The sequence below is a fragment of the Mustelus asterias genome, chromosome 10 (genome assembly GCF_964213995.1).
Source record: "Mustelus asterias chromosome 10, sMusAst1.hap1.1, whole genome shotgun sequence".
Lineage (NCBI taxonomy): Eukaryota > Metazoa > Chordata > Chondrichthyes > Carcharhiniformes > Triakidae > Mustelus > Mustelus asterias.
Window position 1 is genome coordinate 67,052,176 of NC_135810.1, and position 16,328 is coordinate 67,068,503.

The following is a 16,328-nucleotide window of genomic DNA, read 5'->3' on the forward strand; positions in this document are numbered from 1 at the left end:
ACACCTCAGACCTGGACTTCAGGCAGTGGATATCCCTGTTCATCCATGGTTTCCCATTGGGAAACACATGGATTTGCTTCTTTGACACACGGTCTTCTACACCCTTACTAATGAAGTCAGTTACTTTAGTCGTGTACTTGTTCAGGCTGGTCGCAGAGTTTTTAAATACTGACCAGTCCACTGACTCTAAGCAGTTCCACAGGAGATCATCTAATTACTCAGACCAAAGCTGCACAACTTTCTTTGACGGATTCTCGCGTTTCAGTTTTTGCTTGTAAGTCAGGAGCAGCAGCACAGCCTTGTGGCCTGATTTACCAAAATGTGGGCGGACGATAGACTGGTAGGCATTTTTGATGTTTGGGCCTCTGGTGGAACAGGAGATGTGTTGGTGGTACTGGTACTGCTCAAGTATCCAGAGATATCCTCTTAATTGTTATTTTTGGAATTTTCTTTTCAAGTCTCTGGACTTTGCAATTTAATTGTTTTGATTCCTTTGGCCTTTCCATGGCATCTAACTCTTTTAAATGAAAGCCATTGAGTTTACTTGGGGCATCTTTGGGAATACATATTGCACGGTGTTGCTTTATAAAAGCTTTGAGGAAGTAATTATTAGTTGAATCATAGAATTCCTGCAGTATAGAAGGAGGCCATTCAGCCCATCAAGTCTGCACTGACTCTCCGACAGAACATCCCACCCACACCATACAGCCATAACCCCACATATTTACCCCACTGCTCCCCCTAACCTACGCATCTTGGGATACCATGGCTAATTTAACATGCAAATCCACCTAACATCCACATCTTTGGATAGGTATTATCTTTCACTTATTCTAGGGTTTGAAACTGTATGCATTTGGTTAATTCCATTCGTTCTTTGGCTGCACCTGTACTGTTCAGGCACTAGATTTTTGTTTGTCCTTCCCTTTTAGAGATCACCTTGACCCTTTAATCAACCTTGTTGTATTTATGTACATTCTTGTATTTTTCTAGTGAATATCTTTTTCCTTTATACCCTACAAAATTTGAGGAGGTTGTTTTGATCTTTCAGTTTCACTGGTTTAAAATTTGTTTATTCATTCATTTAGGGACAGATTTGATCAGGGCTTATGGATATTTGGTATGTATTTTTTATGCTTGGCATTATACTTTTTAAAGGTGTTCAACATTTTAGTGGAAGACTAATACTAATACTACAACTACTACAGCTTTGGATGCAAAGCTGGGCTGAAAAATGGCAGATGGAGTTTAACCCTGATACATGTGAGGTGATTCATTTTGGTAGGACTAATTTAAATGTGGATTACAGGGTCAAAGGTAGGGTTCTGAAGACTGTGGAGGAACAGAGAGATCTTGGGGTCCATATCCACAGATCTCTGAAGGTTGCCACTCAAGTGGATAGAGCTGTGAAGAAGGCCTATAGTGTGTTAGCTTTAATCAACAGGGGGTTGGAGTTTAAGAGCCGTGGGGTTATGCTGCAACTGTACAGGACCTTGGTGAGACCACATTTGGAATATTGTGTGCAGTTCTGGTCACCTCACTATAAGAAGGATGTGGAAACGCTGGAAAGAGTGCAGAGGAGATTTACCAGGATGCTGCCTGGTTTGGAGGGTAGGTCTTATGAGGAAAGGTTGAGGGAGCTAGGGCTGGAGTGGAGGAGGTTGAGGGGAGACTTAATAGAGGTTTATAAAATGATGAAGGGGATAGACTATTTCCTCGGGTGGATGGAGCTATTACAAGGGAGCATAACTATAGGGGTTCATGGTGGGAGATATAGGAAGGACATCAGAGGTAGGTTCTTTACGCAGAGAGTGGTTGGGGTGTGGAATGGACTGCCTGCAGTGATAGTGGAGTCAGACACTTTAGGAACATTTAAGCGGTTATTGGATAGGCACATGGAGCACACCAGGATGATAGGGAGTGGGATAGCTTGATCTTGGTTTCAGATAAAGCTCAGCACAACATCGTGGGCCGAAGGGCGTGTTCTGTGCTGTACCGTTCTATGTTCTCTCCCAATTTATTTGCTTTTGTTATTTCATAGTTTTATTAAATTTGTCTTTTAGCTCTTGGTATTATTTACCTAAATGGTACATGTCCTGGAGCAAAGGAAAATGGGGAAAAATTAAAAGGGATTTCATAACCTCAAAATGATGAATTCTTTCACATTTTATTTCTCCACAGACATTTGGAACAATCAGTTGACAATGAAGTTCAACGCAAAAATATGACTGGCGAGTGGTTTTATGATGCCAAGGCAAAGAGACACAAAGACACATTGCATGGAGCTGAGCTAATCCAAGCATCAATGCGGAAGAAGAAACCCATGACTATCTGTAGGTTTGCTTGATTTAGTGTACCGTATCATACCTGTTTACTGTTCAGAAACTGATCAGCTTTGTATATGGGAATGTAGATCAGAAAAATACTATTCAAGTCCCTCTAACTGACTCAAGAAGAGTAAAGGATCTTTAATTTGCCTGTATCTTGCAGTCCCAAATAGCAGCAAGTGCTGTTGAGGGTCACAATGACACTGAAACTTTTACTTTTGCTTGTATCCAAAAATTGAGATGTGTTTGAATGCCCTGCAGTGCACTCTGGTTTTGCAGGACAAAGAGCCAGTGTGCCGCATTGAAGTCAATCACCCAACTAAACTGATTTATTCTGGTTTGCTTATACACATACTTACACAAATGGCCACAAGTGGGCACTATTATATTCCCTCTTCATGAAAGGTTACATAAACTACTGTTCTATTCAAATTATATACACTTCTTATTTTTTGTTTATTTACAAATTCCATTTAACCACCAACTTCCTGTTCCTAAGAGGATTACCTCCCTTCTTGTCCCAAGTGTTCAGAATTTGGTGAAACACTGACCCATTTTGGCCCGAGTCTAAAGAATGATCTTGACCTTGACCTTCAATTGAATTTTCCAATTCATCATACATGTCTGTCTGATTTTGACTTGGATCTACACTGTTTTCAGGCATGACCTTTGTTGGAGGAACTATTGGTACTCTACTTGTATTCTAACTATCTGACTAATCAAACTCATTTGATTATTCCCAAATTTTCACCTCCTTTGTGGACCTCTGAAGGTAAAATGTAATCTCTATGTATAAATCAATACGTTACACAACCAAACATCTTGACCAAATATGGGTGTGGACCACATATTTTTACAGTTCTGCCTGGTAACCTTCAACCTCTCATGATGATGATCTTTCAACTTCTTGTTCAAACTTCTTCTTGCCCTATCCCTGTCATGACTATCTTTCTGCCTGATTGTTGCTTGCTTCTGACTGCTGAATCCACATTTAACACAATGAAAACTTTGTTCTAGGCAGTCTTCATTTAAAAAAAAATCTGCTGGTAGTTGTGAGGTGTGTTATGGTAAATAAAATAAAAAATGCCAGTTTGTGATTCTGTAATAAATGCAAAAAACTGCAGATGCCGGAATCCGAAACAAAAACAGAAAAATGCTTGAAAATCTCAGCAGATCTGACAGCATCTGTGGAGAGAGAGTAGAGCCAACATTTCGAGTCTGAATGACCCTTCTTCAGAGCTGAGAGGAAAGAGAGTCAGCAGAGATTTATACTATGAGGGTAGGGAGGGGTGGTGGAATGGGACAAAGAGGATGTAACTGAGCATGCAGAAGGCTGAGAAGGTGTTGAAAGTGTCCATTAAGTGATGAGAATACGTGAATGGCAAAACAAAGATACAGTTCTGGCCAACTGCCACGTTCCTCAGGCAGTCCTTTACCAAGCTGTACCTTTGTTTTGCCATTCACGCATACTGATCACTCAATGGGTACTTTCAACACCACCTCAACCATCTGCATGCTCAGTTACATTCCCTTTGTCCAATTCCACCACCCCTCCCTACCCATCTTTGCTCTTAGCTATGATGCAGGGACATCTAGGCTGTGATTCTGTAGTATCTGATATATCTAGTACTTTCTTAATGAGGACATGTTTAACAATTTGTCCTGTGCATTCTGCTGCTCCATTTGAAACAAGATGATGTGGTAGAACTTCTAATCCTGGAATTCCTACAGTGCAGGAGGAGGCCATTCGGCCCATCGAGCCTGCACCACTAACAATCCCACCCAGGCCCTATCCCCGTAACCCCAAGTATTTTATCCACTCATCCCCCTGACACTAAGGGGCAATTTAGCATGGACAATCAACCTAACCCGCACATCTTTGGAGCGTGGGAGGAAACTGGAGCACCTAGACAAAAGCCACACAGACACACGGAGAATGTGCAAACTCCACCCTGTTCATTCTTATCAATTTTCCAATTTTTCTGAACACTATTTCCCCTGAGAGCCAATCAGCAGAAAACAAACTGCACAAAATATCCAGAGTTTTGCTAATTGTTTGATTCATTGGAAACCCTTTTAACCACAATGAATAGCTGTTGTCCTTCAAATTTTGAGATATCTATATGCAGCCACTGCTCCACTCTAGCTGGCTATTTCATTGTTGCAAAGGTACCAGTGACAGCTTCTCTTCTACTTCATCTAACTCTGACCACCAAAATGAGCTTCTTGGTAGACTTTTTCTCGAGTTCATTCTCCCATCGCACAACCTTCATTAACTGACCTCATTCTTGTGCATAAAAATTTGCCTGATTTCTAAATTCAATGTTTATGTTGGGCCACCCATTTGTGACATAGTCATATACCTTCGAGATGTAAGATCCGTGCCACTGTTTTTCATTAAAGTTATTTCTCCAGTCGTCACCCCTGAATCTCTTGATAAAGGAAAGCTGAAAACATATATGTTTTTCTTAATGTATGGTGAAAGGTTATGGTTATTGTGTGAAAACAGCCAGGTAACAATATAACAATGCAATGAAAGGCCATTTGACAAAATAATTATTACTGCTATTCCTCATATGGTAATTGGTGTTGATCAATATTGTGTGCTTTCTGGACACCTTCATTACCTCTCGCACGCGCCCCACGCCCTAAATAATCAGCTTCAATGACTGGGAAGGACTCAATAGGGTTATGGCAGTGATACCTGTCACAGTCGCAAGAGTCAGAGTGGCAGTTCCAATATCTGCCTGTACAGGCCTATAAAACAAGACGTTGTTTATTTTTCTTTGCCCCTGTCAATACCTGGCCCGGATCAAGTATTCACCATATAGAGAATAATGAGTAAAGAAAGAAATCATGCCCTCCCCCAGCTAATTATTTGAATGGAAATTACTTCATGACAAGGAATTGAAAATTAGATTGTGTCTGAAACCAATAGCAGCTATCATTGGACCAAGGTTAGTAAAATCCTGTATATGCCTGTACTGAGACTGCTTTTAAGATCAACCTAGTTTTGCCTCTATTGAAGAAATAGTTGCAGTTGAAAATGGACATTGGCTTTTGAATACATTGACCAGAATTTTCCAACCGTTCACGCCAGCGGGATTTTCCCATCCCACTGCAATGAGCGGAGATTTGGCTTGTCACCAAATTCTCTGCCTTCACTGCAGCGGGAACGTGGCATGAATGGGCAATAAGATCACACCCATTGAGTAAAATGTTTCCTTTAATGTTTTAAATGAATGACCTGCTCCAGCCCATGACTGTTTTAATGGTGAATTTTACACTGTGTTGTGTTTCATAGTTTTAGCATTGAAATCTTTATTATATTTAAACCAAATGTATATTTTTAAAATTGTAAGATTATATTCTGTTTAATGTCAGGCATCCTTCCCTCTTTGAAATATTGTGGATACACAGAAAACTGATCCATTTCAGTGAGGTGTCTTCATGTGGCACACCCTTGCTGATGGCTGAAGAGGCCAATCTTTGAAAGGCAGTCTCTATTCCACATGCAGCACATGAAGCTGCCTGGTGCTGTTTTTGGCATTGGTGTCTGTTACCAAGGCATGTAGACTCTGGTCATTGCAGTGGTGCACGCCAGCCCATGGGAGGTGTTGCCAGTTTTTCTCTATCATCACCTAGTGACTCCCAGGTATAATAATTGATGTCGAGGGCCTTCCTGTCATAGTTGCAAGCATTCTTGAAGCGGAACTTTGGGCGTCTTATTGGTCGTCATCTTCACATACCTGGTTATATAGAAAGTCCTTTGGTATGCAACTGTCTCTGAGAATGTAATATTTTGACCAGTTTTTGAAGCAGTCACTGATGCTACTCTAGTCATGTTGCCTGATGTATAGTGAAATAGCACAGATAAATCTATTTCACATATTCCAGGTGGAGAAACAAAGATAGTTGGCAGGTGGATTGCAAAATGAAAATGAGAACATTAAGGATAAGTTCAGTATGCAAGGTTGCGTGTTCTGTTCAACTGCGCAACACTTGTGCAATTCCAAAGTTTCACGGACCAAATAAAATTGTTGCTTACATCACTAAAAAAACAAGATCATTATAGCCCAAGGTAATGTGGAATAGAGTTTAAAAATCAGCACATGTTGTATACACAGCATGTGCTGAAAGGAAAGGGTCCCATTACTGACTGAAATCATGTCATGCCATCAGCAGACCTAGAAAAGCTCATTAGTTACAGGAGCAAAATCTATGAGCAGGGACTATCCCTACTAATTCCTTGTGTGCAACAGTTGGTACATGACATTAACAAAGTAGATAACAATCTCTTGCCTTTAATCTACTGAAATTGACCGAAAGCTTGCATACAATTTCTAGCTAAATGCTTCTGAATTCTAAATAGTCCAGTGAGAGAGAAATAAAGAAAGAACTTTTACAGAAACCTCAAAAATAGGAGCAGTAGGCCATTCGGCCCTTCGAACCTGCTCCCCTATTCAGTAGTTCAGAAAGTCTGCAATCTATTTTAAAATATATTGGGTTTGACTTTGTTACAGATGTCAAAATATTTTCAGAGCAGGTTGTTGGACTGGACATGGATTGTTCTGAATCCTCTTTAATGAGATGAAAGCTCTTAATAAAAAGATTTATTGTTTCAGCTTTGTGGTTAAAGCATCAGACTGGCAGGGAACAGCCTGTACAATTGTAATAATGTTTAGTTAACACTGCATGGTGGAGGAGCGCACACTATTAAGGGTTTGATGCTAATTTGTTCATCCGGAGCTGACTGCATTACCAATCCAAGCTGATTTTTTGATTTTGATTTGATTTATTGTCACACTGTATTACTATACAGTGACAAGTATTGTTTCTTGTGTGCCATACAAACAAAGCATACTGTACATAGGGAAGGAAAGGAGAGAGTGCAGAATGTAGTGTTACAGTCATAGCTAGGGTGTAGAGAAAGATCAACTTAATGTCTGACGGCAGCAGGGAAGTTTTTGAGTCAGTTGGTACGTGTCCTCAGACTTTTGTATCTTTTTCCCGAGCTGCCATTATATTTCACTGAATAAATACTAATCTTCATTCACAGATGAACGTCTCCAGACTAAGGAGTTGAAAGAGAAATCCAAGAGCCTTGCAAATAATGTTGAAAGAAGTATCTTTATGTCTCCTGAGCTTTCTGTTTTCCTAGAAGAGCCAAAGGTGGAAGAACCTGAACCAAGGTATTATCTACAGTTGGATGCAAACTAACTTCGTTTCTGATGGGTCCTACTTTTTCCTTAACTATCTTTTTGCTCTTTGGGTTTCCCTTAATCTTGCTTACGAATATTTTTTCATGCCCGCTTTTTGATTTCCTTTTTTATTTAATCCATGCACTTTCTATACTCCTCTAGGCTATCTGCAGTGTTGGAGTTTTTCATGACAGTCGTAAGCTTTCTTTTTCAGTTTAATCTTCACCTGTATTTTTCTAGACAACCATGGAGGTCTAGATTTGGCAGTACCATTCTTAATTTTGGAGGGGGCATGTCTGCTTTGTATCTAAGGATCTCACTTATTAGTGCTTCCCACTGGTCTACTACTGATATATCCTTTAGCAATCTTGTCCAGTCCACCTCAGCCAAATCACTTCAGTTTTATAAAATATGCCTTCTCCCATTATAAAACTTTTACTCCCAGTTTACCTCTATCCTTTTCCACAATACTAAAATCTAACCAAATTGTAGTCGCTATCCCTGAAATGGTCGACCACTGTCACTTCACCCACTTGCCCATCTTCTTTTCATAGAATCATAGAAACCCTACAGTGCAGAAAGAGGCCATTTGGCCCATCGAGTCTGCACCGACCACAATCCCACCCAGGCCCTACCCCCATATCCGTACATATTTACTCACTAATCCCTCTAACCTACGCATCTCAGGACACTAAGGGGCAATTTTTAGCATGGCCAATCAGCCTAACCCGCACACCTTTGGACTGTGGGAGGAAACCGGAGCACCCGGAGGAAACCCACGCAGACACGAGGAAAATGTGCAAACTCCACATAGACAATGACCCAAGCTGGGAATCGAACCCAGGTCCCTGGAGCTGTGAAGCAGCAGTGCTAACCACTGTGCTACCGTGCTGCCCAAGACTAAATCCAGAATTGCATCTCCTCTCGGTTTGTCACATATTGTTTACAAAAATTTCCTGCACACTAAATGCACTTTTCATCCTCCAACGACCCTTGTATTGTTTGAAACCCAGTTGATATTGGGATAGTTCAAGTCTCCTACTGTCATTGCCCTCTTATTCCTACAGGCAGAAATTTGTCTACATATATGTTCTTCTATCTCCCTCTCACTATTTGGGTGTCTATAGTATACTCCTAGGAGTGTGACTGCACCTATTTCATTTCTAAACTCAACCCATAAAGCCTCATTTGTTAACCCATTTAGTATATAATCCCTTCTCTCAACTGTGACTGATTCTTCAATCAGTAATGCTACCCCCTCCTTTTTTGTCACCCACTCCCATCCTGCTTGAAAACTCTATATCCAAGGATATTGAGCTGCCACTTTTGCCCCTCCTTTCGCCAGGTTCCCAGGCTTCCATTATAGCAACAAAATCATGCTGCCATGTGTGTATCTGTGCCCTTAGTTCATCTGCTTATAAACAGCTCAACCTCATTAATTACCTTTGCTAGAGACATTTTAGTCCTTGTTTCTTTTGTCTTTCAGAGTCGCTGACTCCTATTCCCTGATTTGAATCTGACCCATCTAAGCCTACTCTTTGGTTCCCATCCCCCTGCCATGCTAGGTTAAAACCTCAACAGAACTAGAAAAAGTCCCCGTGAGTTTATTGGTCCCAACTCTGCCCAGGTGCAACCCATCCAATGCTTCTACATGTCCCACCTTCCCTTGAACAAGTCCCAAAACCTCAAGAAACTAAACCCCTCCCTGGTACACCATTTCTCCAGCAATGCATTCATCTAATCTATCCCCTTGCCTGCTTTCACTAGCACATGGTACTGAGAGTGATCCTGACATTACTACATTTGAGGTCCTGCATTTATCTCCTAACTTCCTACATTCAGCTTTCAGGACCTCATCTCTTTATTTATCTATGTATACCGGGATCACTAGCTGTTCGCCCTCCCTCACCAGCATGACCTGTAGTCACTCTGTGACATCCCATTTCTAGATCTTGTAGTTTTTCCTTTGATAGCAAGTATTTGGATGTACGTTCAAAATGATCCACTCTGTTTGGTTATTGATATTTTTGCTCTCAATGTGAACAGCACTAAATCTCCAATGCACTGTCCCAGATCGGAAACTTGCTGCTTGAGGTTTTCAGCATGCAAACTTCAACCATTTTGGAAGTCCACACAGTTGTGAGGGGAGTAGTTGGTGGTGTTTGTTGAGATCAACAGACCAGGATTAAATGGGAAAAGTGTGGGACAGAGGGATATTCTTGAGATTATTTGGTTTATTTCTGTGATTTTTTTTTTGAAAGGTAAACAATTAGTCAGTGTATGGGCATTATAATTATTTTATTGTTTAGAAATTCCAATGTTCACATTGGTATTGACAGATAATATTTCCAATCTGCCTTTAAATTCAGACCTCCGAATATTTTCCCACGCTGAGTGAAAATCAAATAGTTGGTCAAATCCAATGCCTCCTTTTAAGTAGAATGGAGCTGTATCAGCCCAGAAATGTGAGGAAATGTCTGAGAAATTAGTTTTCAAAACAAAATCAATATTTGGAAAATGGCCTTTTGTGCAAAAATAGTATAAAGGTGCACTTTGGGAGCATGTTGACATGATAATGACTTGATGTTTAAATTGGAAGCTTTGCTGGTTTCAGAAAAGTTTAAAACAATTTTAATTTAATTGTGGCGGCACAGTGGTTAGCACTGCTGCCTCACAATGCCAGGGACCTGGGTTCAATTCCCAGCTTGGGTCACTGTCTGTGTGGAGTCTGCACGTTCTCCCTGTGTCTGCGTGGGTTTCCTTCGGGTGCTCCGGTTTCATCCCACAGTCCGAAAGACGTGCTGGTTAGGTGGATTGGCCATGCTAAATTCTCCCTCAGTGTACCCGAACATGCGCTGGACTGTGGTGACTAGGGGATTTTCACAGTAACTTCATTACAGTGTTAATGTAAGCCTACTTGTGACTAATAAATAAACTTTACTAATAAAAACTTAGATTTCAAGGGAATTGCAATGGGTTAAATGTGCATTTAAGCGAGAGATTTTTATTATTTAAGAATTTTTGTTTACGTGGGGTGGTAGCTGAAAACAATCATCAGCTGACTGCTAAGTCTATATAGAAATCATTATCATGAGGAGCTTGACAGATTTTGGGTTGGGTTTTTTAAGACCAGAACAAGCTGCTATGTTTGAGTAAAAGTGAGTGTATTGTAAATGCCAAGCACTCGATGTACATGGCATGCACATTTTGAAGCAACAGTGAATGTGCAAAAAATGGGCAAATGTAAGTATTTTAATAATGGGTTTGTTGTTTTTACTTCTAAGATGTGGACTTACTGGGTGAAATTCCATTCCCTTTGCTGGTGTTAAAGGCCCTACATGAGAGAGAATCATAGAATGATACAGCACAGAAGGGAACCTCTGCTCGGTCTTTGAAAGAGATATCTGATACAACACCCTACACATCTTTGAGTATTTTTCCAATTCTCATTTTAAAAGTTCTTATTTGAATATGCTTTCCCTATTCCTTTCAGGCAGTTTGTTCCAGATCACAACAACTTTCTTTCTAAACATCATAGTCATCTTGCTTTTTGTTTGCCAGTTCCTTTAAATCTTTTGTCCTCTGGTTACGAACCCATTGGTTCCTGCAAAGCAGTTTCTCATTTAATTTGTCAAAACCTTTCATGATTTTAAAAATTTCTATCAAATCTGTCCTTGGGCTTCTCTACTGTAAGAAGAACCACACTAATTTTCATGCAACCCTTGGATTATTTTAATTTCTTCACCCTTTCTAAGGCCTTAGCATCTTACCAAAAGTGTAGTGCCCAGAATTGGATATAATATTCCAGTTGGTCTAGCCAAAAAGGTTTAGCATAATTTCCTTCCCGATGTATGATGTACCTGATATGTTTAGTTATAAAGCCAAGGGTCCTTAAGCTTTTTCTTTTCACTGCCTCTCAACGTCAAAGATTTGAATGTGAACCCCCAGGTCTATCTGTTTTGACACCCACTTTAAATTTGTACCAAGGGGCTAAATTGCCCCTTGGAGTTCCAAGATGTGTAGGTTAGGGAGGTTAGTGGGGTAAATACATGGGGTTCTGGAAATAGGGGCTGGGTGGGATGCTCTGCCAGAGAATGGGTGCAGGCTCGATGGACTGAATGACCTCCTTCTGCACTGTAGGAATTCTATCCTATCCATCTATATTACTGTTTCTCATTCATGCTACCAAAATAAATCACTTCACACCACCTGTATTAAATTGCATCTGCCATTTGGCTGCCCATTTTACCAGTTTATATCCTGCTGTTACTATTCTTCTTGCTGTTTACAAGTTTAATTGGCAAACTTCGGAAAGATTCCTCCTGTGCCCAAATCCTAGTCGTTCATATATAACGAAGTGAGCACAGGTCCGAATGCTAACTCCTGGGGATCCCACTGTATACTCTCCTCCAGCCTGAAAACAGCCATTCACCAATATACTCTGCTTTCTGTGTCTCTTTTTTGCCAATTTCGTATCCACACTATCACTGCTGCTTTAATACCATTGACCACAATTTGCTGACAAGACTGTTACGCAGTACAATACTTCCATCAAACACCTTCTGAATGTCCATGTACAAAACATCAACTGCGCTACCTTAAGAAGGAGGTTCGACTTTTGCATCGCATCAGAGAACTCGATCAATGATGGACATTTTGGAACAGAAAAGAGGGCAATTTACTTTTTAGCTGACTTTAAACCCAACAACCTGAAAAACAATCTCAATCATGTAGTTTTTTTCCTTTTTTATGATTTCAATCTAGAAAAGTGTTTTTCAAACTTTTTTCCGAGGACCCAGTTTTGCAAATAGCTGAACTTTGGGATCCACACCTTGTTCACTCATTCACCAGTATTTCCCCACATACAACACACATGGACTTTGTATCCTGTGTTAGCACAATTAACAAAACCATACCTCATCTATATACTGCTTTGTTCATGATTTTGGTTTCTTCAGGCCAAATTGGGTAGCATTTCTACACTTGCAACAAAACAGGACACAGAAGTTATAGTCCTGTCGTGGACTCTCCAGAGCAGCTCTCGCCAGTAGATTCAGATCTTGGCCAGTAGGTACACTGGAAAATGAGTTTTCAAAACAAAACCAAAATTTGGAAAATGGCCTTTAGTATAAAAATAGTATAATAATGCACTTTGGGAGCATGTTGACGTGATAATGACTCTGTTTAAATTGGAAGCTTTGCTGATTTCAGAAATGTTTAAAACAGAATTTTAATAAAAATTTAGATTTCAAGGGCATTGCAATGGGTTAAATGCACATTTAAGCTCGAGATTTTTATTATTTAAGCAGAATTTTTGTGTGTGGGGTGGTAGCTGAAAACAGTAATCAGCTGACTGCTAAGTCTATATAGAAATCATTATCATGAGGAGCTTGACAGATTTTGGACTGGGTTTATTAAGACCAGAACAAGCTGTTATGTTTGAGTAAAAGTGGGTGTATTGTATGTGTCAAGTACTGAGGTCTTTGACCGTCTCTTGTAACAAAACGATCCCTGTTCAGTCTTCTTGCTCACAAGTGGAAGAAGCTCACCTCCAAGTGACCTTGCGCCAAAAGAACGTACAGAGTGCTTGGTGCCAAGCGTATGTGCAGGATGCGCTGACCTCATTGTTGCCTGTTATGGTTGTAGACTACTGTTCCAAGAGAGTATAAATTGAAGCAGAGAGTTTGGCTGCATGTAGAGTAGTGTGTAAAGTTCTTGGCGCCTAAATCAGGTAGTCATTGGGGAATACCTCCGACCCTTTTTTTACACCTGTCTGTGACCCCCACTTTGAAAAAGTCTGATCTAGAATATGACTTGCATTTGTTGAGGTTGATTCAGTAAAGTTTATTTATTTATTAGTCACAAGTAAGGCTTACATTAACACTGCAATGAAGTTACTGTGAAATTCCCCAAGTCACCATGCTACGGCACCTGTTTGGGTCAATGCACCTTCAGGAAAGCAATAGAGAATTATAACTATTGCTTATTTCAATTAGAATATAACTAAGGATTCCTTTTGTGTTAATCTAACTAATTGACATGAAACTTGTAGTGGATACTGTTTGGTCAGTTTTATGCGAGTCTTGCAAGTCTCTACCTCGACAGGAAAAAGTGTAGAACTCACTGACTTATCAAAATTGTGGGAAAGAATGCTCAAATTAATGTTTCTATCTGAGGCTACTCGCATACACAATAATGGCTAAAAATAGTATGAAAACTATAAGCTTCAGTATTATGTAAAATTTTCAGAGAACTCTAGCATCATTGAATTTTCTTAAGTTCATTTTTCCAACAAATCTGAAATATAATGTAATCATTAATAAACAAGCACTTTTCCAGCATGAACCAGTTGACTTTTAACAAAGTTAATAAACTCTAAAAGGTTAACTGCCTGTTTTAATTGGTTTGCTGCAGCGATCATAGTACAATGCATGGTGCAACTGATTAACATGTATATTTGAGACCAGAGTATATCATTAATGTCTTTTGTAATCAAAGGTTGAACCCGTATTTTTTATGGGCATGCCATTTTGCATGGGGGGGATTTGAGGCTGGATTAACTTTTTTTTTCTTTTTCTGTGATCGTTCACGTTGATGTATAGATCTTGTAAATGACAGCCTGAAAAGTTTTAAGCTTGGTTGGGGCATAATTGCAACCCCTTGGTTAAATAATATTTGCTTGTGATGCGCATCAATTGGACACGAGGCTCGAAGCTTCAGTAAAAGAAGGCTTTTATTAACTAACAATGGAGCTATCAGAACTTTAACACACTATTCCAGACTGAAGGGGTCCCGTCCGAGCAGGTAGTCTTATACCTCTCCCAGGAGGCGGAGCCCGACTGGGATGTGCCACAACAGTAACAAACACAGGTGTAACAATCCCACCCTAACCCAACAGCAACATTAGTACGATCCCACAGTAACCTATATACATTCCTGTAGTACTGGCCAGCCCTGGCTCAGTACTATCCAGTGGGAACCAACGATGGTTCACCACATTCACCCCTCCTTTGAGAACAGAGGCTGGCGGGGTACGAAAACAGACTAAAATGTCAGCAGATTATAAGTTCAGACGGTCTGGAGGACCGCACTGTCGTTGTGACCTCCTCAATACCGGCGGTGACACCGGAGTAGGCACTTGCGGTGGCGTTCTCCCCAAAACGGCATCCAGCTGTTCTCCCACGGACTCACAGGCCGGTTGACCCTGATGAGACGGTAGTGCAGGGGATCCTGACACATCCTGCGGTGGCGACCATCTTCGGGGCTCAGGCAAGCTGTGCATTGGAGTAAAACTGTTCAGCAATGGTCCCGATGCTGCCCGCGCTATGTCCGGGGAAGAAATAAGAGATAATGGATTCGTCACTGGGGGTATGGGAGCGACAGGAGTTGCTACGTCCCCTGCAGGCACCAGGTCTCGGATCGAGACTGTGTCCTCTCGCCCGTCAGGATATGCCACATAGGCATACTGAGGGTTGGCGTGGAGGAGGTGGACCTGGTCGACCAAGGGGTCGGACTTGCGGGCCCTTGCATGTCGCTGCAGGAGGACGGGTCCTGGGTACGTCAACCAGGCTGGTAAAGATATCCCCGAGGAAGACTTCCGAGGGAATGAGAACATCCTCTCGTGGGGAGTAGCATTGGTTGCCATACACAGGAGGGAGCGAATAGAGTGAAGCGCATCAGGGAGGACCTCCTGCCAACGGGAGACTGGAAGACCTTTGGATTTCAACGCCAATAGGACAGCCTTCCAGACTGTAGCATTCTCTCGTTCCACCTGTCCATTACCCCTAGGGTTGTAACTCGTGGTCCTACTAGAGGCAATCCCGTATGAGAGCAGGAATTGCCTCAAGTCATCGCTCATGAACGACGAGCCCCTGTCGCTATGGATATAGCTGGGGTACCCGAACAGGGTAAAAAGATCACGGAATGCCTTGATCACCGTGGCAGCTGATGTGTCCGAGCAGGGGACAACAAACGGGAACCGGGAGTACTCATCGATTATGTTCAGAAAGTACACGTTCCGATCTGTTGAGGGAAGGGGGCCCTTAAAATCAACACTCAGCCTCTCGAAGGGGCAAGTGGCCTTGACCAAATGTGCCCGGTCAGGTCGGTAAAAGTGCGGTTTGCATTCCGCGCAAATCCGACAGCTCCTTGTTACCGACCTGACGTCCTCGACCGAGTAAGGCAGATTGCGGGTTTTGACGAAGTGGTAGAGCCGAGTGACCCCAGGATGGCACAGATCATTATGGAGGGCGTTCAAGCGATCCTCCTGAATACTAGCGCATGTTCCGCGCGAGAGGGCATCCGAGGGCTCATTGAGTTTCCCTGGACGATACATGATATCGTAGTTATAGGTGGAGAGTTCAATTCTCCACCGCAAGATCTTGTCATTCTTGATCTTGCCCCTCTGCGAGTTGTTGAACATGAACGCCACGGACCGCTGGTCCGTGATCAGGGAGAACCGCTTTCCCGCCAGGTAATGGCGCCAGTGTCTGACGGCCTCCACAATGGCCTGGGCCTCCTTCTCCACCGCTGAATGCTGAATTTCGGGGCCTTGGAGGGTGCGGGGAAAAAAACGCGACGGGCCTGCCCGCCTGGTTAAGTGTGGCGGCCAGGGCGAAATCAGATGCATCGCTTTCCACCTGAAAAGGGATGGATTCGTCTACCGCGTGCATCGTGGCTTTCGCGATGTCGTCTTTCAATTTCTTGAAGGCCAATTGGGCCTCTGGCGTGAGTGGAACAGTTGTGGACTTAATAAGCGGACGGGCTTTGTCCGCGTAGTTGGGGACCCACTGCGCATAAT

General features: G+C 41.8%; 1 protein-coding gene across 19 annotated transcripts in view; it reads left to right on the plus strand.

Annotated features, from left to right (window-relative positions):
• The window catches only part of sytl2a (synaptotagmin-like 2a), a 149,331-nt gene that overhangs the window by 68,297 nt on the left and 64,706 nt on the right, over window positions 1-16,328 (plus strand). For all 19 annotated transcript variants that reach the window (XM_078221837.1, XM_078221833.1, XM_078221840.1 and 16 more), the window contains 2 exons: window positions 2,182-2,333; window positions 7,387-7,519. In XM_078221837.1, coding sequence (XP_078077963.1) covers window positions 2,182-2,333; window positions 7,387-7,519 — 285 coding nt within the window. The remainder of the gene's footprint in view (window positions 1-2,181; window positions 2,334-7,386; window positions 7,520-16,328) is intronic.